This window comes from Cheilinus undulatus, linkage group 10, assembly GCF_018320785.1.
Source record: "Cheilinus undulatus linkage group 10, ASM1832078v1, whole genome shotgun sequence".
In the NCBI taxonomy this organism is placed as follows: domain Eukaryota; kingdom Metazoa; phylum Chordata; class Actinopteri; order Labriformes; family Labridae; genus Cheilinus; species Cheilinus undulatus.
In genome coordinates this window covers 33,538,919-33,563,286 of record NC_054874.1, presented here as the reverse complement: position 1 = coordinate 33,563,286, position 24,368 = coordinate 33,538,919, and the positions used below count along the sequence as shown (strand labels likewise).

At 40.8% G+C, this 24,368-nt stretch overlaps 2 protein-coding genes across 2 annotated transcripts; both read right to left on the bottom strand.

Annotated features, from left to right (window-relative positions):
- Positions 1-10,558: 10,558 nt before the first annotated feature.
- Positions 10,559-13,134, bottom strand: LOC121516397 (CXXC-type zinc finger protein 5-like). The gene is made up of 2 exons (XM_041797677.1): positions 13,000-13,134; positions 10,559-12,162 (listed from the first exon to the last, which is right to left on the bottom strand). Exon 2 carries the CDS (start codon positions 11,967-11,969, stop codon positions 11,076-11,078), a length of 894 nt encoding a protein of 297 aa, XP_041653611.1. The 5' UTR covers positions 11,970-12,162; positions 13,000-13,134; the 3' UTR covers positions 10,559-11,075.
- A 2,992-nt stretch (positions 13,135-16,126) lies between these two features.
- Positions 16,127-22,577, bottom strand: zgc:110843 (uncharacterized protein LOC541492 homolog). The gene is made up of 3 exons (XM_041797702.1): positions 22,419-22,577; positions 21,106-21,308; positions 16,127-16,527 (listed from the first exon to the last, which is right to left on the bottom strand). The coding sequence occupies exons 1-3, from the start codon at positions 22,489-22,491 to the stop codon at positions 16,438-16,440; spliced, it is 366 nt and encodes a 121-aa protein (XP_041653636.1). The 5' UTR covers positions 22,492-22,577; the 3' UTR covers positions 16,127-16,437.
- Between the last annotated feature and the right edge of the window lie 1,791 nt (positions 22,578-24,368).

The window sequence follows — 24,368 nt, the reverse complement described above, 5'->3', positions numbered from 1 at the left end:
TAAAGTTTGTCACATTATGACAGATAAATATAAACTCAGATTTACCATAAAACATTCAGGGGTTGATTCTGGAAAGTCGTTTTTTAGTTTAAAAACAGTTTCTCAAACAAATCTTGTCAGAAGATGCATTTCTACTTTTTTTAATTTCACACCTGTCAAAATCAGACTAAATCCATATGTAAATCACATTATAACAACTTTCCACTGACAGAAAGACCATTTCCATGACAATAAACAGGCATTATTGCATGTGACTTATGCTGTGAAAAACACGAGTGAACCAAGGGCTGTAATAGTTTAGTCAAACATCATGTTTATGTGGTTATAAATTCTCTGAATTCGGTTACTTTTTGGAAATGACAGCTCACAGATGTCAACAAACACTTCCATTGTTAACATCTTAACTTCTTGTTTGTTTGGAGTCTTTTGCCTCTGGCCCAGTCTAAAGTCTGTTAAACACATGATCAGTTGGACTGAGGTCAGTTGATACGACATGGTCAGGTGACAAATTTGGTGAGGAAAGAAGGTTACACTCTGCTTTTTTAGGATGACAGACATATTCTTATTGAACTGATGGGACTGTGTATAAAAAGAGCCCTATAGTACACCAACATGGAGTTTAACACTCCTTTACCTTTGAGACTAAAGTCTCATCTCAGAGAAATTGTCTCAAATACATTCAAGAGAGAAAGAGAAAAAAGAAAACGTGTTCCTGGTTAAGTACATAAAGACTGAGCGTGGTTTCAAAGATACACTATATGGAAAAAGGGAAACTTTAGAAAGCATACATTTGAGATGTAACTAACTCATCTGAAAGTAGTCATAGGTGACGTATTCCCTTTGCTTGGTGACTATATAAGACAGAGTTAATCGTGTGCATTTTCAGCACATCTGTGCCTATAACACACACTTAACAAAGGCTTGGTTAGGTGAAGAAAGAGAAGTTGATGGCGGTGTTTAATGCACAGTGAGTACCTATTCAGCAGGATACATCAGTAATTAAACCAAGAGCACAGAAGGCTAATAAACATGTGGTTTAGAGTGAGCAATTTGGAAGACGGTGAAATTGTGAGTCAGGTCATGTGAAGCCAGAAGACACAGTCAACTTGATGAACTTCCTCACATTCCCTCACTGTCCCTGCACCCTCTTCCCATGTGTGTTTTTCTGTGGAGCATGTGTGTGTCTACCCACCCATATATCTTGAATCATGTGACTTGACTCGAGCAGTCATGCACTGTGTGAAAAGTCCCACTATATATAGAAGAATAGTGTTGGGTTTCTACCAAAGCATTGTAGAAGTCTGGTCATCTTTGTTGCTTAAGAAAGTGTCCGTTGACAACTTCTTATGTTCCAATCTACTGAGATCCTACTAAAGCTGCTAGTGAAGACACAGCATGCTAAAGCAATAAAACCACAGTGTGTTAATATTAAGGCAATGTGCAAAGATCTAATGAGTTTGGGGATCAAACAACTCTGTGTTTAATGTGTTAATGTCTGACAACACTTATTAAGGGTATCATTAGAATTTGCATCAAAAGGCAGTGGTTTTCTTATTTTTAAATAACACATAACACAGATAATATTTATCCGATGTAACATTCATTTATTAGAACTTTTGCAATACACATTTTGTTAAGAACACACACTGAGTTTATGTTGGTATTGATTGTGGACTTAAATCGTATTAATTAATTTATCTTTTCTGACCAAAGTGCTCTCTTTCCTGGTGTGAAGAAAATAAGGTGCTGAGGATGAAGCTTTCCTTTGTAGAAGAGGACTACACCAAGTCCTCTGTCAGCATGGGATGGTTTCATTTATGTAAACTCTTCATTATTTTGTGGATTCTTTGCTTTTAAAGATGAACTTTTCCTCTGATATTCAATTTTGCATGTATAATTTACCAATTAAGCTTGTTGGCTATATATATAAATCCACTGAACAGAAGATTACCAAGAGAACAGTGGCCTCCATGATTCTCAAACGAAGAAGTTTGGCGCAACAAGGACTATTCCAAGAGTTTTGGCTTCCCCAGCTAAACTGGGCAGTTAAGGGAGAAGAGCCTTAGTAAGAGAGGTGACCAAGAACCCAGTGGTTACTCTGACATAGCTCCAGAGATCCTGCTCTCTGAAGCTCAAAAGTATCTAATAGTCATGGTGAGTATGTCTATTTCAGCTCAAATGTTGGTTATTATTTCCAGGGATCATAAGATTAACTCCTCCTTGGGCATTTATTCAATCAAGCTAAATTCATTAGACAGCCAGAAGAGACTTGATGACGAATTCTTAAAATGCTGTACAAAACTTTAAAGGGTGTGACCAAAGCAAGCCCTTAGATTTTTATGTTTTTCAGCTAAACAGGAAGTTGTTTTTTCTTGGCCATGCTAGTGATATCTCTGACCCAAGCTTTAAGTGGATTTTGACAGTAAAGGCTAGAACACATTAATACGACAGGATGTTGATCGGTGAGTTTTGATGAATGGGCATGTTCGTGGCAGCCTGGTAAATTTTGATGATGGAATTTTTTTAGCCATTTAATTTCCAACTGTCATTACATGGCTGCAGTTGTAAATATCTGAATGAAATTCCATGTGCTTAACAAAATAACCCTCAGACCACAGGTACTTTCAATGTTTTCTAAAAATCAAGAGCGCCCTCTACTGGTGAGAGACATATACCTATAATTCCTCTGCAGTTGATTAAATTCCACTCAAATTTCCTGGGTGCATTCAAGACCTTCACAATGCACTATTATAAAAGCTCTGATGCTATGTTCTACAGTGTGTATTCACAAGCCCCCACCCTGGCCCAAAGATCAGACTTCATCCCAGGAAAGTAGCTTGCCTGGGTGGGTGTGTCCAGTGATGCTTAAGGCCTGTTCTGCTGAACTGGAGGAGCCACTTCAGAATGTGTTCAACCTGAGCCTGCAGTTGGGGAGGGTTCCTGTCCTCTGCAAGACATCATGTCTTATCCCAGTCCTTAAGAAACAGCACCCCAGGTAGCCAGGCAACTGCAGGCATGTTGCTCTAACATCCCTCGTCATGAAGACCTTTGAACGGCTGCCACTCCATCTCCACAGATCCCAGGTCTACCATGCACAGGATCCACTGCAGGTCATGTATCAGGCAAAAGTGGGTCTGAAGGATGCCCTGTCCTGCAACACGGGGCTAACTCTCAACTGATAGGTGAACTGGCTTAATGAGAACCATGTTGTTTGATTTCTCAAGTGCATTTAACACCATCCATCCCCTCCTACTGAGAGACAAGCTGACAGAAAAAGGGGTGGACTCACACCTGGTGAGATCGATTACAGACTGTCTCACAGTGAGACCACAGTACATCAGACTGAAGGACTACACATCTGAAACTGTGGTCAGCAGCGCTGGAGCACCACAGGGGACTGTGCTTTTCTTGTCTTGTTCACTCTGTACACTTCTGATTTCCAGTGCGACTCTGAGTTCTGCCACATGCAGAATTACTCGGATGACACTGATTCATGGTTGTGTCCAGGAGGGGGCCGGGGTTACAGAAGCCTGTTGGACGTGGTGTAACCATCTGCAGCACGCTCAACACCTCCAAGACCCAGGGACACGTTCTTTCTGTTACAATCAAGGGTATGGACGTGAAAGTGGTCAGGACCTCCAAATACCTGGGGCTGCATTTGGGCAACAGGCTGGAGTGGACATCAGACAGGGATGTCATCCACAAGAAAGGACAGAACTGTCTGTACCTCATAAGAGGCCTTGGGCCACTCAACATCTGGAGAAAGCTGCTGCAGATGCTCAACCAGTCAGACACAGCACGACTGTTCTGATGACTACTCAACTGTCACAGAGATAATCTGATAACCATTCAACAAACCCACAGGTCATCTGATGACCACTCAACAGTCACAGAGGTGATCTGATAACCATTCAACAGTCACAGAGGTGATCTGATGACATCAGCAGTCACAGAGGTGATCTGAAGACCACTCAACAGTCACAGAGGTGATGTGATGACCACTCAGCAGTCACAGAGGTGATCTGATAACTATTCATCAGTCACAGAGGTGATCTGATGACCATTCAGCAGTCACAAAGTTGATCTGATGACAACTCAACAGTCACAGAGGTGATCTGATAACCATTCAACAGTCAAAGAGTTGATCTGATGATCATGTAACAGTCACAGAGCTGACAAGAAAGGACGGTGTCTATCAACGGATACTTTACTAAACTTTAGCATCGCAGTCACAGAGGGGATCTGATGACCACTTAACAGTCACAGAATTGATCTGATGACCACTCCACAGTCACAGAGTTGATCTGATAACCATTCAACAGTCACAGAGGTGATCTGATGACCATTTAACAGTTACAGAGTTGATCTGATGACCATTCAACAGTCAAATAGTTGATCTGATGATCATGTAACAGTCACAGAGCTGACAAGAAAGGACGGTGTCTATCAACGGATACTTTACTAAACTTTAGCATCGCAGTCACAGAGGTGATCTGATGACCACTCCACAGTCACAGAGTTGATCTGATGACCACTCAATATTTACAGAGTTGATCTGATGACCATTCAACAGTCACAGAGTTGATCTGATGACCATTCAACAGTCACAGAGGTGATCTGATAACATACAACAGTCACAGAGTTGATCTGATGACATCAACAGTCACATAGTTGATCTGATGACATCAACAGTCACAGAGGTGATCTGATGACCATTCAACAGTCACAGAGTTGATGTGATAACCTTTCAACAGTCACAGAGTTGATTTTATAACCATTTTACAGTCACAGAGGTGATCTAATGACCATTTAGCAGTCACAAAGTTGATCTGATGACGATTTAAAATTCACAGAGTTGATCTGATGACCATTCAACAGTCACAGAGGTGATCTGATGACATCAGCAGTCACAAAGTTGATCTGATGACTATTCAACAGTCACAGAGCTGACAGACCTGACAAGAAAGGACAGTGTCTATCAACAGATACTTTACTAAACTTAAGCATCGCAGTCACAGAGATGGATTTATAATTTTTCAACAACCAGTTATTATTTCAATCTGGTATAATCATACTTAGATCTGATTAGCAGATCCTTAAACCCATATGCTCTATTGTGAAACCCTAAAATCTCTAAAATTTTGACATGTAAACATATTGTTTCCCATAAAAAAGGACTGAAACCTAAACAGTGACCAGACATGAGGCTTGTGAAGAATTTAGAACGTTTAAGTTTGTTCCCCAAAACAAACAAATAAACAAACAGCAAACAAATCAAAACAAACAAACAAACAAAATAACAGACAGGAGATAACACAAAGACAGTTCAGCAGACAAAGAAAGAGAAGAAACATTGAGCAAACAACCAGGCAGGCAGAAAAAAAACAAAAACAAACAACATTAAGATTGACTAAAGAGTGGACAGACAAAATGACGGATAGATAGATAGATATCAAACAAACAGGCAAGCAAGCAACAAACAAACCAACAGATAAAACTGTGACAAACTGACACTGTGAAAAAACAAAGAAGCCAATAGGTATACAAAAAAATCAATAATCACACATACAATCATCAAAAGCAGGCAGGTAGGAAAAAAACAAAGAGCAAAAACATATCCATGAAGTTTCTTCTGATTGAATTGTTATGCTTTAGATCCAAACAGCTGATCAGTGCACCAAAGCTGGAGGATTAAATACTGTATATTCTGTGTCAAAATAGTTCTGAAACTTGCTTGCAGAAAAGTATGGTGCTTTGAATCATTTAACTAAATCAGCATACATTTGTTCTGATGTCTTTTTGGGAGGAGAGCTTGGTTAAAATTATATTAGCTAAATTGCAGTGTAAATGACCCTGTCTGCATAGCTGATTAGCCTAGCCTCAGTGCTATTGGTCTCTGGCTACAATTGACTAATACCTTATAAACCCCACTTAAAAATACAGAACCATCCCTGTAAGAAAAACACCTGGATGTATTATTAAGTTTGGCCCTGGTAAGGTGACAATATGATGCTTGTATTATTCTACTTTTACTCTTATACAGAAACAAAATTATTTCACACACCTGTGTCATTAGTTGTAGTTTTCAACAAGTCTCAGACACGTCTCCTGAGGAATCACAGCTCATTCTTCTTTGGCCAATCTCTCAAGCTCCTCCAGATTTGATGGCCTTCTAGCATGGACCTTTATTTATTTATTTTTCAATTCACTCCACAGATTTTCAATGGGATTAAAGTCGGGGCTTTGTGCAGGCCACTCAATAAATCACTTTCACAGTCAAATTCACTTTGGTCTTCAGGAGGTAGTTCTTCTCCAGGAGCCATGTATGTTTCGGGTCTTGTTGTGTTGGAAGACAAAGCAATAACCCAGACCCAGTTTTGCTGCTGACTGCTTGAAGTTTTCTTTCAAAGTCTTCATATCCTTCTTTCTTCATGGTTCCTTCCACCTTTACAAGATTCCCAATTCCAGATGCAGGGAAGCATCCCCAGTGTTATACTCCCATCACTGTGTTTCACTGTGACAACATGTTCTTTGGGTTATACACCTCTACCTTCTTTCTTCAAATAGAAGCAACATCTCTATGGCCAAAGAGCTCTAGTTTGGCCTAATCCGACCAAAGGACATGCTTCCAGGATGCATAATCTTTCTTCAGGTTGTCCTTAGCATACTTCAGTCTGGCTTGAAGGTGTCTCTTCTCCAAAAACTGAGTTTTTCTTCGTCTGTAATCTCTCACTTCATTCCTGTGATGGGCTCCAGTGATGGTCTTCTTTGAGAATACAATTCCCAGCTTAGCAACAATTGTCTTGGCAATGCGGTCTTTAGACACATATCTCACTAGTTTTCTTTCCAGAGTCTTTTAAATCTTTCTCTTCCTACCTCTGCCAGGCTTGTTTAGTGCTGGGGGGCTCTCTTTGAATTTCCTGATGATACTTCTCACTCCAGTTTTTGCTGTGATAGTGTTTTAAATACTTCTACTTTGTAAGCATCAACAATTCATTTTCTCAAGTCTAAACCATAGACTGTAGAAAGAATTGGACAAAGCCTGTGTGGCGTCAGCAGACTGAAACAGCTTTTCAAGCCAATCCGCAGTGGTTTCCATATTAAAATTGCTGTTTCAGCTGAACTTTAGATCAACCTAACAGCAGGGAAGAGCCCGCCCACTGAGCTTGACTTCCTGTCAGCTAAGCTAGCTAGCACTGTGGCTGAGGGATAGATAGCAGCTGCCTTTTAGGCTATCTGTCAATCAAATGAGATATGCAAATCAGTGCAAAGTGAGGTTTTCCTAAACAAAATGATTGTGGTACAAAACAATTCAACCCCCTATAGTGTGAGGACATGAAAATATTAGCTAATGAGACACTTTTTTGAACCAGGCTGTACACCAGTTTAATTTTAGAATAAAGAACGGCTTTTTAAAATGTGTTGTGTATGGGACTTTTGGTGTTCCTGCAGCCAGCCTCAAGTGGGCACTTGCGGTATTGCAATTTTTTTGCACTTCCTCATTGGCTTCATTTTTCAGGACCAGAGGTTGCCGCTTGGTCTAAACTGATAGCTTTTGTTTTTGCCATGATGCCTTCTCCAGTGACAGATCAAAGATACTGTGCGTAAATTGGAAGATAACCCTCAGTTTTAACTTGATTTAACAAGCTTATGGCATTACAAATTTAAAGCACTTCATAACACAACAGTGGCTTGTGCTGTGAGTCAGCAAAAAGGTCCATTCTAAATGGGAATTAAGAGTTAAGAGTATGGTAGTTTTTGTGAAACAACGTTTTTTCTGTGTGCAATATTAAATAATTTAAGCATCCAAAATGAAATTAGGATGTTTAGAAAATCTGTGTTAAAAATTCCTTGCTTTGTTTGACAATTTTTGGAAAAAACTTGGGGAAAAGTGAAATTATCATGGAGGGATTAATGATTTAATCCTCATCTGTAACTATAGATCTAAAGACTAGAATAATATTGCTAATTTCTAGCCATGTTAATGATTTCTGTTTGACCTGATGGTGTCTGTTTGTGAGTTTGGTTGCCCAACCCAATTAAGTCATGAACAAAATATCTTGCCTTATCTTGTGCTAATATGAATAAAGTTATTATTATTATAGTAATAACCATTATTATCATTAGTATTGTTGTTATTGTTATTATTAATATTTTCTACATTTTTCTATTTTTGAATATGTTAATCTTGAGATAAATAGCCATCTCTTGGGAAGTGTTATGTTGTCGAAGCAAACAAGGATTTAAGTATTCAACTAACATATGAATATGATTACCTTGTACTAAGCATGTGCATTTTATGCCACTATGCCGCTCTTATATTGCAGCTATTATCTTGATGCATTTCCCTGGTTAAAATACTCTCTCACCAGATTATGTCTTACTTGATTGGAACCACCAGATCATTTTTAAGACAGTAGCAAGCTAAAGATTAACAGATTTTTGAGTACACATTACCTCAGACGCAAAGAAAGACAAAAACTGAAAATGTAAGAATTTATTGATGTGTTTGTGTAACCCAGTAAGATACAAGATTTATGTAGATGTTAAATCATAGTCTTTGTGATTGTGTAGCACTCCATTAACGAAAAAGAAACAAAGGTTACTGTTTATGCAAGATGGTCTACCCTGTAACCACCTTCACTGGCTTTAGGATCAAAGGTCAAGAGTCCCGCTTTGACCTATGTGTCACCAAAACTTAACCTGAGGGCTGCTAGGCCTCTGCTTTTCAAAGTTGTAAGTAACCATCATGATTCAGATTAGAAGATACCTGTTTTCCATGTGTATGAAAATGAACACAAACGGGCAAAGCTGTAAACAGGAGTTATCTCAGAAAGAAACTGTCTCTGCAAAGCAGACCACATTTTCTAACACTGGGAATAAATCCAATGCATAGATAAAGACAATTTTGCAATGAGACATAGCATCTTCAAGCAGACAGATCCAGCACAGGTTGCCCCTAGGCTGGCAGTTTGGTCCTATGCAGGGTGTGAAAGAAAAGCTTTCTTTCAGAATGGGCAGGGCTACTGGCTTTAACATATGTAAGCTCCACAGGAGTCTGTGACGGCACACACCCGCTATCTGGATGATGCATCCATCATTAACTCTCATCTCCCTGCATCTCACTGCTTTTCATTCAACCTCCATCAGTCTGCCATCCCTTGGATCACACACTGATCCCTCCTTCTCTCTTTGTTGGGTCCACGTTATCTTCATCCTGTGCTGTACATCTCCCTGTCCTCCTCCCAGTATATCTCTCTCCTTCTCTTTTCTCCCTCTGTGGCCTGCTTTTCATCTCTTTCAGTTTCACCCTCTTTTACCCCCCTTTCTCCTCCCTTCTCCCTCTCTGCCCTTCACCACTACCCCCCTTCACCCTCTCCCTTGATTCGCTTTCTATCCCCACCTCCACCACCCTCACTCCCCCGATTCTCTCCCTCTCTCAACCCTCCTCCCCTTTTCTGTCCTCTGTTCAATCCCTCCTCCTGCCCCCCTCCTCCACCTCATCCCTTTCTCTCCTGCCATCTTGCAGGCCAGTGGAGCCAGACTGCAGGCGTTCAGGGAGTCACTGGACCTGCTGGGCAGCGGGTGACACAGATTTCCGGTGTGTGTGTGCGTGTGTGTGGGTTTGTGTGTGCATGCGTGACGAGCACAGGGAGGGAGGATTAAGCTCCAAATCACTAGAAAGGCACCGAAGAGAGGGGGAGAAAAGGGAAAAAAAGCTGCAGATCCAAGAATCTGAAATTCCCTCTTTGTCTGGGAGATGAAGAAACACTAGACTGTGAACTTAAACTAAAAGACTGCGTGTTTTTCATTCAGTCAGAGCATTGCACTTGCATGGTGTTGGAGCTCACTGCCTTTCTCCATGAGTTGGCAGCGTCCTGCATTGGCTGGCGTGCTACGTTTTCACTCCCTCTCTCTCACTGCCTGACAAACACACACATGCACACACACCCACACACACAAACACAACCCCCACTCCCCACAAACACACACACGCAGAGTCCCTCTGCGATCCCCCCTGACTGAAGGCACACAGGAAGTGCAGCCGTGGCCCAATTATAGCGTGACACCTCGGGCCGGCCGTTGCCATGGCTACGTCTTCCCTGCGGTCCCCTGGAGTGTGGCGCCGAGGAAGAAGGTCTTATCACATCAGCCATCATTACAGCAACAAGGAAAAAGCCACCCTGTAGCCTCAGTCCAGCTGGCTGTGGGCTTTGTTTATGATGAATGTATGTGTGCTTACGATCTAAACTTGTGAATGAAAAAGGAAATAGTGTGTTGAGAAGAAGGTATCTGTGATTGTGTGGGCATGTCAGGTGAAGTGTATTTGAACAGTCTTGCAAAGGCAGCATGCTGTTGTTTGTGTGTTAGTGTGTGTCTGTGGGGTTGTGATAAGGTATCAGCCACAGCATAAGGTAACCCAAATCCACAAAACCACATTCACACACGTGTGTACAACCAGGGACATTCTGGCTAACAGACACATACATGCATTAAATATGGACACACACAAACACATACTAATACAGATGCAGTATGAAACCAGCCTGTGGACATATTAACATGGCCAATTTCTTTTATTTCAAAAGAGAAAACAGTGCTATACAGTACGAGTTGCACATGAAATAATTTAGCCTCAGCTGAACTCATTCATTTTTTACTAATGCAGTGAAGTCAGGACAACAAAAACAAACCTCCCCATTAGAAACAAAACATTTGGCTCCTTTTTATGTTGAAACATAACACATCCAAACTGGACAGGGATGTAAAAAAGACATAATGTTTCCAGATATTTACAATCTATTTACAGCACTTTTTGTTGTCATCCAAACATTGACACACATTGGTATCCTTCTTTCTGTCTTCTCCACTCTGATTGTCAAAAGAAAGGACAGGAACAAGTGTGAACATTCTTAAACAGAGCTGCAGCTCTTCGCTAAACACAATATCTGAATATCTGAAGGTCTTTGAATCACAGTCTGAGCTCATGGTGTCCTGTGTGTTTAATTAAACAGCAGCTCCTTAACAATCATCCAGCTAGGATCCTCTGACAAATGCTGCCTCTTCACACATTACTATCCATCCAAGGCGCTGTTGCTTCTCTCCTGTGCCAGACCCAAAGTAAAATCAGAGCCCCTAAGATCAAACCCAGACACTCGGCTGTCAAACCCAGGACCTCCCGGCTTTCTCTTTAGCTCCTCACACTTTCTGTATTTACAGATCTGGTGTCCCCTCTTGCGATTGCGGCAGCTGCTGCACTGTTCACAGTTTGTCTGACGCCGACAAGGTACACATTCACCACACCTTTTCCTCTTCCTTCTCCCTCCGCTGCCCCCGCCCATAGAGCCAGGAGAGTAGCCCTCAGCTACTATCCCCTCCATGCCCTCAGCCCCCATGGTTGCACTCCTCCAGTGGCCTCCCCCCATCTGAAAGCCAGCCAGGGGGAACAGAGCAGGACTGAAAGGGAACCAGGCACCTAGAAAGGGTTGGAAGTCAGTTCCACATCCAGAGGAGTCCTCTTCCTCCTCCTCTGGTCCAGACCCTGCTCCCTCTCCATCCCCCTTTTCCCCTTTTGATTCTTCAGCCTCCCTCTTAGCTGGCTGGCTGCTCTGTGCACCCAGGCCAGTCTGCTCTGTGGTGGCTGGGGTTAAAGCCAGCAGCCCTGCGCGCATCAGCAGCTCTGCGGCATGGGCCAGGTGGAGCCCACTGGGTGACTCCCACATATCAGGCCAGGAGGGAGTTCGACGAGACTTTGTGTTTGCAGGCTGAGTGGTGCGTTGCTGGGATGGGGAAGGCTGGATCAGGTCTTTGACATCCACGGCTGGGGAAGGGGTGGAGATGTAATGGGAGAGGCTGTAGGGGTGGTGGGAGCGCTTAAGGCTGGGTCTCAATGGCTCATTGGGGATTTTAGCACTGCTGTGGGCCTGATCGGGAGAGGAAGGGCCAGCGATGTCTACCGCGGTGGACATAGCAATGGCTGTGAGTGGGGTTGTCTTTTCTTATGTAGGCTATACGTGTTTGTGTGTTTGTGTAGGTGAGGGAGAAGGGGATTGAAGCTGATGCAGGGTTGTCAACTGTCCTGCTGTTACTTCAGCCAATATGGCAAGCCTTGGCCTGTGTCCCTATTCCCATTCTCTGCAGCAGCCTCAGAGTCCCGGAGAGCTAGAAATGAATAGGGGATAAAGAGAGGAAGGTTAAGAATAGAAATGTTGGAGGGACAAATACAGAGGGAGTAAACACAGGAGAAACGACAGGGATATTTTTTCAGACAGGCCATCCAAACACCATGATGAAAAAGGGTGTGGAGATTCTGTTTTTAAAGAAATGCAATATGGCCTATGAGAATATAAAGATTGAGTAATAAGATCGCTTGAAAGTAGATGACAAGAACAGGCTTAAGACACCGAGTATGCCTCGAGAGCGATTTCCGCATACAAGAGGCAGTATCCCTTTAAGAATTTCACGGTATATCAATGCAATCAATAACAGAGCGACAACAATATGCAAAGATATGCGCATATGCGCAGGTCAAATGTGGAGCGCGCTTTTCAAATGCATTTTGACTACTGCTGTTATGTGTGCCAGCAAATACTTAAGCACTGCACGGAAAGACAATGTCGTGAATCGTAAAAAAACAGACTGTCTTTTGTCTGGTATCGACGACGAGAACCGAGGTGCGCAACGTTGCGGTTACTGTGGGTAATAGAAGACCAGGCTATATTCCATGTTAACGTTTGAAGAAAACACTACTCCTCTGATTAAACACAGCCTATATTATGAGTTACAGGGAAAATTAACTCAATATGGTTGATCGGAAAACCCAAGCGATCATTTCACCGTCATTAAGGTTACCTAAGACGACGGTGGAAGACCAACGCCACGGCGAGCTGACCATAGTCCGAGTGGTCGCTGCGACACGGAACAGCGCACAGGACAAGGCGACATAATATTATAAACAACGAATTTTAATGATACTATCTGGAAAACGTGCACCCTTACCTTCTCTATATAGTCTTTAATATCCGGATAAAAGAAATTGATGAAGTAAAGAACTAATGGCGTGATGATTATAGTATTTGAACGGCGGAGCTGCCGATTCCTCCTCCACCTCTCCGTCCCGGAGGGTCTGCAAACACTCTGCACGGAATTTGGGGGCGTCGCTCAAAATGCGAAGTGGACTCAGCAATCGAGACCGCGGCCAGAGCGACCCCACGATAACAACAGAACAATTCAACATAAACGGAAAGCCATCAGTTAAGTATGGATGGCATATGCCTATCTAATAAAGGAGAAACCCATTTGTATACATTTGAAAAAACTTCGTCTAGAACCAGCTGTAATACTATGATATTATATAACCTACATGCTCCACTGAAATACTACGTGGTGAAAGATATTGAGATTTAAAAAAGTGTTTTAAAACCATATCACATAGCCCTTTATATATGCACGTTTTTTAATCATTAAAAATATTTCTATAAAGCTGGACTTGGTGCTAAAATGCAGTCCTGTCTAGAATTTGTTCATCAAAATACAAGACATTTGACATGATCCATACCTGTATTAACTGCAGTGCATAGGCCTAACTGGTTAGTGCGTAACAGGGAACAGTAAGTTTACACAAATAAACTAAGGCGCTACAGTTTATGAGGGGTTTTCCCTCCTATTTTGCCGTACTATCCTATACAGTGGTATACATGTTTGTTAATTTTTGACCCCCCCCCGACACACACAAAAGAAAAGAAAAACCACTAAAGTACATCAAACTCTTCTATCAAATCCCTTAACGCATTGTTTAATTCAATAACTTTTTATTCAAATACTATTCCTTTCTGACGTGCATTAAACTTAAATTAAAGCTAAAAAATAAAATAAAATAAAGTCATTGACCTAGCTGCTACTGATCATCTAGCACTTAGTGCGGTTGAGTTTCCTAAACAGCAGTAATGTAGTCTACCTGAGCAGTACTTAGCTGTCAGCTAAAGGCTGACTCCTCATAGGAATGGAGAAGTCCACTCCACCTCTTGTGAGAGTCCTCCGTTGCATCTGGCACGCAGCCAGATACCTCGTGCGCGTATACGTGTGTCTGTGTGGGTGCGTTTGTGTGTGCGTACGTGCGTGTGTGGTGCAAGTGGGTGTCACTAAGGGAGCAGGGGCCCACCATACTCGCGTACTGTCTGGCCCGGACTATGCGTGTAAACACAGCGTCTTCTAGTGGTAACCACAAACACTGACACTTTTAAAAATGGCCACTAGTGCTGGTGGACACTGCAGCACAGCAGCCTACCTCACCTCAAGTACAAGGCAACATACACACAAACACACTGATCCCACTGCCGTCACCACACAGGTGAAGGCATGCTCAGTATCTCCGCCTCAACAGTAACCACAAAACACTCTCTGCCTAACTACCAACACAGATGAAATTCAGATGACCCTTTGGTTAAGAAGATTTAGGTTTGGCCCCTCGCGCTGCTACGAGGATGTGTGCCACAAAAGACAAGGGAGCCAACAAATTAGATCACTCTACAAGTTTATTCACATCATACAGAAAAAAAAAGAATGATGACAGACAAATCAAAGCCTGTAGAAACAAATTCCATGAGTAAGCAAAAATATATCCCCTATTAGCAGAGGTTTTACCTCACTGACTGCTTAAACGCAAGTTTACAGGAGGCAAATTGTCAGTGGTTACAATAAGTAGACCATTTAACACCACAAGATCAAGATCATTTAAGACAAACATATCTCCTTCTAAATTTGATTAAATAGCTCTTTGTGCAAAATCATGACACACAACATTCATATGGGGTTATATTTGTGTATATATTCTGAACTTGAGGTAGGGATGGCAGGGTGTGAAAATTTTCTCATCAGTTAACTTGTGACAGCTCTTGTCATACAGATTACACAGGGCATGTTTACTTTTTGGTACTCATCTTATATCTGTAAAGTCTGTGCTGCATCCACATGGATTTAAACAGTAGTGGAAAACAAACTAGGCAAAATATTTCAGTGGATGAGCACAGGACAGTACAATTGGGTAAAGCTAGCAGAAGCAGGGTTCATATATGGACTCTGGACAATCCATGAGTCAGGTCTGGACATTATCTGCAGTGGCCTTTTCAGAAATGTAGATGGCAGGAGAGGACCAGTTTCAGACACATTTTCAACAACTGAAAGTTAGGTGAGGCAAGGAGTAGCCACTGAAAAGAGCATGCTTTAGTAGGATGACTTGTCCTAATACTGATTGTTGTTGCATTAATACTGCTACAACATGTATTTTTAATAAAATTGCAGTATCAAGTGGTATATAGGCAGCAGCGAATAGTCTCAAACTCACTATATGCCATGTCAAAGAAATCATTCACTCACTCACATGCTTTAAATGTTCTCAATAAATACTGCCTTGCACCTCATCAGCTCATCCATACATTAGGCACACCTTATTCTAGGGGGCTGGGTGGGCATACTGTTCGAGCCTTGTTCATCTGATTCCTACAAGCAGCTCTTCCATGTAAAGTCAGGAAGGATTTGGAAGACAGAACTGCATCCTCCAAAACCAGGTCTACCATCCAAAACAATGCAACTCTCTCCTGCAATGAGTAAACATGTTAATCTAGACAACCTAATAACTTTGCCTTTCTGCCAAGAAGTTGGTCTACATATTTTCCTCTACATAAATAAGATGATGATCTGATGTTTACTTTAGTTGCCCTGATATGCAGGGATATTCAGAACTAGTTGACCTTTAACTGTGTGTTTAACTGTCTCATGGAGCAGCAACAACTGTAGTGCACTGTAATTCTGTACAAATGCTATATGAAGCAGGCGCTTTAATTTACCGTTAACGTTTTTGTTTTCTGGTTGGAAGAGATACTGAAAAACTTGTTTAAGAAAAGGAAAAGGATTTGGTGCAAGTGATGTAGTTGGTGTTAACCAAAACACTGCAACAATGGTAACAACTACATTGTAAAGATTAGTTGGAGACTGATGTTTCAATGTAAGGCATTTGCTGAATTAAGAAGCTCAACAAACTTAAGCAAACAGCTGCTAGTGTGTTTGACAACATAATATACAACGCATACAAGAAAGACTAGGACGAATATAACATCAGGCTTGAATGTACAGTGACTGACTAGTGAATTATTTAATGTATTTAGGTTCATCCTTTGTTTGATACCAAACTCCTCACTTTTAGATGTTTAAAAAGCATCTGTACAACCAGAGTACCTCATGTCTGACCTTGCTGATTGTCAAAAGTCCATTCTTTATCTCTTCTCAAGTGGCCTTTGATTTCAAAGTCTGATAGTTCATTCATAATTAGGTTGGAACAATTAAATCAAATTTTTTTTCCACATTTTTATAACACCGAGTATCATTCTTGGCTGTGAAGAATTTCCACCGTTGGTTTAACTATAAAAGAAAAAAACTGGCTTAAGCATCCTTCTTTTTGATAATGAGAGGTCCCACGTTGTCCCCAGTTTCTTCGTTGTGCTTGGCATGGGCTCCATCACAGTAGGGGAACTGCAAACAATATCAGAAAAAGAAGGTTATCAACTAGGGAACTGTAGACCTGTAGACCTGCAATGGACTCAATGATCCATTAGTTATGTCCACTTGGATACGACATGCTAACACAGGATTATTCTGAAGTCTCTCTGTCAGGTTTGCTACGTAGTAAATGGACTTGAATTGTTCAGTGCTTTTCTAGTCGTCTGACTACTAAAAGCACTTTAACACTAAAGGTCCCATCTACCCATTCATACACTGCTGGCAGAGGTTGCAATGGGAATTGACCATCATTATTTGCCAACCCCAATCATATGCATTCTATACACATTTATGTGCCATCGACGAAGCAAATTTGGGTTAAAGGGATATTTTGGGAGTTTTGAAGTTGGGTTGTATGAGGTACTTGGCTATAATAGTGGTATTAGTCTCCACTGATTTCTGTGAAAGTTAATCCTGTGGTTATTACGAGCTCAGAAAGATCCATGGCATAGTGACTGTAGATGGGAACATTTTACCCACGTAGTTTAATGAGTTTTACGTAAAAACGGGCCAAGAAAATATGTTGGCTCGCTTGTGCACTGTGTCGAAAACATTCAAAGCACTTAATGCCTCCCAAAAATCCCCTGTGTCAGGCACTAAGTTCCGTTGCAGCTTTCGGCATTTTGTCTCCTCCCGCAGTGCACTGATCCTCTGGATCAGCTGTGTGGGTCTGCAGGCTTCTACAGGGATAATAACACCACACCAAGCCAAAACAAAGATAATACTGAATGAGCGATTTCGACTTGAGAGATGATGATGATGTGCCGTTTACTGTGGATACGAGAGGATATTTGTATGAACTGGAGTACACTGAAGAAGAACTTATACAGACGGAGAGTCAGTGGGCTGAAAGAGAGAGCAGAAAAACTTCATTTGAAAGTTTTGAGCAGGAGACATCCCAGGTTACCCGTTGGTGTAGGTGTGGAGAATGCGAACCAATGCTCATGACCCCTCCTGCTCATATTATCTTTGTTTTAGCTTAGTGTGGTGTAATTATCCCTGTGGAAGCCTGCAGACCCACACAGCTGATCAGAGGATATCAGTGTGCTGCGGGAGGAGACAAAATGTTGAAAGCTGCACTGTAAATTAGTGCCTGACACAGAGGAGGTTTTCAGAAGAATTAAGTGCTTTGAATGTTTTCAGCACAGCACACAGGCAAGCCAACATATTTTCTTGGTCCATCTTTGCGCAAAACGCGTTAAACTACGCGGGTAAAACGTTCATCTATACCCATTATGCCCTGGATCTCTCTGAGCTCATAATAACCACAGGATTAACTTTCACAGAATCACTGGAGGCTAATGCCACTACTATAGCCAAGTGCCTCATATGACCAAACTTCAAAAATCCCGAAATATCCCTTTAAGTGTCTTGTCCAAGGACACATTCACATGTGACAGCAGGAGCTGGGGTTAAAACCCAAAACCGTCTGATTGCGAGACAACCAACAATACCAATTCAGCCACAGTCGCCACATGTTGCTAAAGAAGTGTTATCAGGGGACTGGTGTTAAGATTGCCCCTGAGGTCAGAAAGACGACCCCTGGTGAGCAGGCTTTTTCATTCTGTCCACCGACATTAAGGAACAGGGGCAGGTATGTTCAGTAGAGGCGTGAAAAGCAAAACTGAGGATTAACTTGTTTACTGTTAATGTGTTTACTGTGTGTATGGAACTTGTTCTTTTCTCTGATTTCCTGTCATAGATTTTAAAGGTTTTTAATTGTCATGCCTTTTTAGTTAAAGAAAATAATCTTTAACTCATGCACAGAACTCTGATTGCAATTATTTCACAAACACAGCTTTATGAAATTATCTTAGCATTTTTTATGCTTGTAGCAGACATCTGTATCTGCCTTGGATCCTAAACATAATGATGAAAAAGATCACTGCTTATCAGAATATTGAGAGAAAAGTTATTTTACAAATTTATACAATTGGTTGAATTTTGGTTTTACCTGTAGATATGTTTATGTAGTTGAGGCTAAAAGAAACCTGTACAAGAGGAAAAACTGCCATCCACTTGAGGATTTCCACACACCACTTTTGACCACAACAATATAGAGTGGTGCAGGAATGAGTCCTAAAATGTGGGAGTAAGTTAGCTTGTTCGCACTTCTGGTTCCCTCGTCTGAAAGTCTAAGGGAATTTTGAATGCGCTTTCGGTTAAATGCCTGAAATAAGGTCTGTGGTGAACACACGTTCAGGAAAGTTTAACATTTTATCCTACGACATAAAATACATCGGAAACGTGCCCCACCTTTGAATTGTGTATCTTTTCACATCTTAATAAAGGCGGTTGCTAAAAGATGGCTAACAAGGACTACATACGTCATCATCTGAAGCGCGGCAACTGAGCTGTTCAGTTGTATCCTTGTGTGATGTCGTAAATTCAGTCGACCGTGATGTAGTTCAATATAGCATGATGTTAGCTTTTTACTTTCGACAGTTAGATTAACGAACCAGATACGATGCTTATATTATCAGTTTATGAAGATTATCTTTATCAACAAAATGTGTTTCATAAACTTTTATTGGACACAGAGCTTATTTTCAGCAATAATCCAAAAACCCACTGAAAAATCCCATAGGCTCAACGATGAGGGAACCCATGCTACGCTAACTTCCGGGTTTGCATACAAAATTACGTCACGACTGCACCACTCTATAGGGTCTATCATGTAACTACAAACCTCTACACAAAATGATTTTCATCCTCTATTTTAATTCAGATTTTTACAAAAGCAGAGGTCAGTGTCTCCAGTAGTTTTCTTCACTCCTGCCTAATACTTAAGTGAACTTAACGACTGTCCACTTGCTGTAGTATGTGCAAGCAAAGCTTTGGGTTTTGAGGGGAGTTAAAAGGTAAAAGGAGGTAGACAGTAATTGTTAAAGTCAAAGAAAGAGGCTCTGGCAAGTCCAGCTGCACATTTGATGAACTTATCTTTTAAACAATGTTGTGTACTCACCAACTGTAAGACGGCCTAAGTCACCCCTGTCTTCAAAGGTGGTGACAAGACCAAACTTGAGAACCATTGGCCAATCAGATTCCTGCCCATTAGTTTAAAGGTAGCAGGGAAATGGGTGTCAGTTCAGTTAATAGAACACCTTAATAATTGTCATACGCCTCTGCACCCAATGCAATTTGGATTTTGCCAACATCACTCTACTGAGACAGCCTCCTGTTATTTTTTTTAGAAATAATTAAGTGTACTAGACAAAGGTGGTTATGTCAGGGATGTTTTCTTAGACTTGAAGCATGCTTTTGACACAATAAACCATGAACTGTTGCTCGCAAAACTGTATTATATTAACTTCTAAAACAGTGCCCTCTGCTGGATGAAGTCTTAATTGTCAAATACAAAATAAGCTGCACATATTGGAAAGTCAAATTTATCACACCTCAGCTGCTCTACTGAAGTTCCACAATGCTCTTTTTTTGTGGCCAATCTTATTCAGTCTTTATGTTAATGACCTACCAAATGTTGATTCAAATTTTGAATATCTTGGTGTAATTTTTAACTCTAATTTGACTTTGACAGACCATGTTAAGAAAATCTCAAATGTCATTATTTTCAATCTGGCTAATTTCCGTCATATAAGACCTTTTCTCACTACACAATCAGCTAAAGCTTATATGCATGCAATGATTTTCTCTCAAATACTGTTTTACAACCTGGTCACATACAACAGCAAGTTAATAAAACACATTTGTGAAACAAATTACCAGCACATATCAGAGACTGTGACAACTATTAAACACTCAAAAAGAAACTCAAACATTGGTTAAAAACAAACCAGTTATGTACTCATTTACAACGTCTGTCTCCTCCTACAATGCTAACTGCTAGGGCTTTGGAGTATCCTGCTTTTAAAATTGCTTTCTGTATGTGTGCGTGTTATTTGTTGTGTACAAATTGTGTCTGTCCTGTTTGTTAGAACAGTGGGTTTTCTGTGCACTGTCTTTTGAGCTGTGCTGTTACTTAATTTGAAATCTTGTTTGGGCTTTTTTGTAATTACCTGCCTTCGTACAACATATGAAATTTAGCTATTGTACCAATTCTGGCATATACACATTGACAGGTATTGTGGATTTATTGATTAATGTGTACTGTCCTAATCAAATAAATGAATAAACAAAACGGAGACACCTGACTAGGATGTCAGCAGCAATGAAACATGTATTAAACTCGTCCCTGACCAAGCCAACAACAATCGAAGTGGGAAGCTCAGGGGATTCTGATACATGGTTAAATTGATTTACTGACTCAGAATTTCCAGTAACACTGAGAAGACATGAACTCTGACTGAAGGAAATTATTGCTACATCACTGAAATACATAAGAAAGTTTTGTCTTTTCACTTCTTAAACAGATACTTCTGAACAATCAACCACCTCATTTAACTGAAAAGGTAATCTCACTTTGAATACCTGGATGTGTGTGTGCATTAGTATGTATTTGTGTTTTCTAGGGATCTACGTCTATGCTTTTGAATACCATGGCTGTTTAATTATTTGAAGATTAATCCTCTGAAGTAGCTGCTGAAGCCCAACCTTTTTTGACTTCCAACAGCGGCAGTACACAGCCTTGGTGCCAATGTCCTCCATGTCAAAGCTGTGGACCACTTTGGGACGGTCTTTACTGACTGATGAGTTCACCTGGCCACTCTTAAAGCTCCGCCTGCTCAGATAATGGCCGACTAGGAAACCTCCTAAGGCCGCAACCACTGCAACGGGCACTGCAACCACCAAATGCTCTGGAAAGAGAGATAGTTACGATGGGCAGAGAGATACAGAAAATATATTTCACCAATTGCACCTCTTCTCTTATTGGTTAGTAGAAAAGTTCAGTAAAATTGTACACAAGAAAAAACAAAATATGTGAGGTCAACTATCTCTTCTCACCCACTTCAAGACTGGCCAGAGATGACTCAATTGGCTACCTCTCAAAGATAATAGCAGCTAATGAATGTGACCAACAACTATTTCAGGAAAGGGCTCTTTATTCTGAGAATCTTATAAGATTTCCTGAAAAAACAATCAATTCTACTGTTTAGAGTAAATTAAAGAATAAAATTTTAGTCTGGACCTTCAAAAAGTGAGTCAGTGTACAGCTACAATTTAAATGCCTTAATGCTCCAGAAGTACAACATACATTACACATCTTGTTTCCAAAAGTTTAATCACGTTTCCATTTGAAGTATAAAGCTCTCTGGAGAGAAACACTTGTCTACGAGATACAGAAAACTGAGAGGCCTGGGGTGCAGCGGCTTTCCATTATGAACCGAGATTGTGAAATTGCTCTGAACTGCAGTATAATGATGGGGATTATCCAGGTCTACTGAACATCACATGATGCCTAGTCGCAAGACAACAGGCACAGGGGCCCTGCTGTCAATCTGAATCAACGTGTTCCGTGTTAGTCGTTTTACTCAGAAAGGTTAGATGAGGCGATAACAGACATGTACTCCAACTGTAGCTCTACAGCCTCTAGGCTGCGATCATCTCCACTAAACTTTGCGGCTTTGAATGATGAGCCAGAGCTGTCTTACTGACCGTCTAAAGTTGGAAACAAGCATGAGGATACATGTAACAGGGCTGGCTGGCCAGCTAACTAAATGATATAAACAAGCTGAATGTTGGTTGGCAGTGCAGTGAATAACCGTAGAATGTAAAGACTGATTCATTAGCAATTTGTTGGAATCCACCAACTATGAGTTGTCTCCATACAACCGTAATGTCGCTAAAAACTTGATACTGGCTATTCATTGGCTTGGGGTAACGTCAGGTCGCGGTTCGTTTACGTTATGGCAGCAATCGAATTTCTTTACATGCTAGTATGCGATTACCTATCTTAGATACTTTACCTTTTGATAACCTCAATCCCGAGCTAGGTAGTGCGGGCATCGGTGTCATTGCAGAGAAACTAGGGGTTGTCATGTTTTCTCTGAACGATGTTTAGGGTAGTCAGCTTTAAAAAGCAAGGTCAACCTGGGTCTGAACAGGAGGCTATCCGCTTCCTGAGAGCTGTGCCCAAGCACTTACGTCATTTTCAGCAACAAATGACAACTAAGGAGGGATAGTGATGTTCTGACGGAGCAAGAGGCCCCTCCGAAAGCCTGCGCGTTACTTCCGGTATCGCTTTCAAGCGCGACAACTTGTAGGGTAATCCTTCATTTTATTGTATTTCATTTATTTAATAGCAATAATGTCCCTTCCCCACGTTTTAAAGTCAAGGATGACGTTAAAGTTTATTGGAGAATTTAGCACCCTCTAGAAGTGAGAGTATTCCTACTTCATATGAAAACTGTTCTTGACCGTTGTATTCATTAGCTACAGTGGTCCACTGCAGTGATACTAACCATCTTGACCAAGCGAGCTTTGTAGATAGGATAATAAATGTGCAAAACAAAGAAAATCAGTATTTCTGTATTTCACCCAACAATATAAGTTTGAATGCAATTTAAATGTAATTCTGGCAGCTAAAGATGATGTGTAAACGCGGATTAACAAAATGATGACTGAATTTTATGCAACATAAGAAAGCTACCAGTAATAGGCTACATACATCACCAGAGGGAGACATAAAAGCTTTAACGGCAAAGGGAAAAATACGTTTAATTTGTTTAATTATTTTTTTTACCTTACATGTATGAATGAGGACAATAACTGTTTAAAAAAAATCTATGTTATATGCCTTTTTCAATCCATTTACACCTTGTTCCAGCAAGACCAGATCTAATTTTCTCCTCACAAATACTGATTATTATCTCTTAGCTTTGCCCTGAATTTATTTCAAAATATGTTTCTGTATTTAGAGGTTGTGAAAATGGTCCATGTGTTTCAAAATAACATTTTTATTGTTCCAAAGATCAGTGGTATCAAAATGTACAGAAACGTAATGATCTTCAGTCACATTTTTTTCCCCAAAAGAGAGAGCACTGTAAGTTGCACCAAGGTTGGGCACAGTTGAAGAAGTGGGTGGAACTGCTGAGCAGAGAGGGGTCCAAACATTTCAAAAGTATTCATACAATTTATACATCATGTAGGAATTCGCCTGCGATTTCAGGAAACAAACATTACCTAATATCTCATTTAAAAAGATACTGTGCTGTTAAAAAAACAATTTGTTGCACATGCCTACTTATATCTTTTGCCCACTGGAGCACAGGGTCCCAGGTGACGGCCTATCTTTGCCTAATAGAAAACCACCTATGGTGAACATGCATAAAGTCTGAAGTCTGCATATGATTGTTTTCTTTGGAGATCTGAAAAATATTTGATTGAGGGGAGTAATTGTTCACTTTAATTAAAACGGTTCTAAACACTTTTTAAAATCTCATAGCCATTGCATGATATAATCATGCAATGGCATGGTTTCATTTTTGAGAAAAATAGTAAATTTGTTATTTTTACTGTTTATCACTAAAATCAGCCATTTCCCCAGTATAGGTCTATGCATGGAATGCTTGTCATTTCATTAGTTTTTGTACTTGTGTTATTGAGCTTAGTAGGCTATTTCAAGATAGTGTATATTTGTGTGTGGGTGTGTGTGTAAGTGTCAGGGTGTGCATGTGTGTGTGCTGTTTCATGTGTTTTTGAATTACACAGATTGACAGCTTCACCTAAACCTTACCCAAGTCACACATGTACTTCGAAGAGTTCAGAGTCCTGCGGGCCGGACTAGTTTTTGGCTACATCAATACAACCGAAGACTGATATATAGACTAATGTAATATTTTTAAATCTAAATTATCCAATATTAGATGCACACACCATTTAATGAGTTCTGCATGTTTACACGGAAAAGGGTTAAC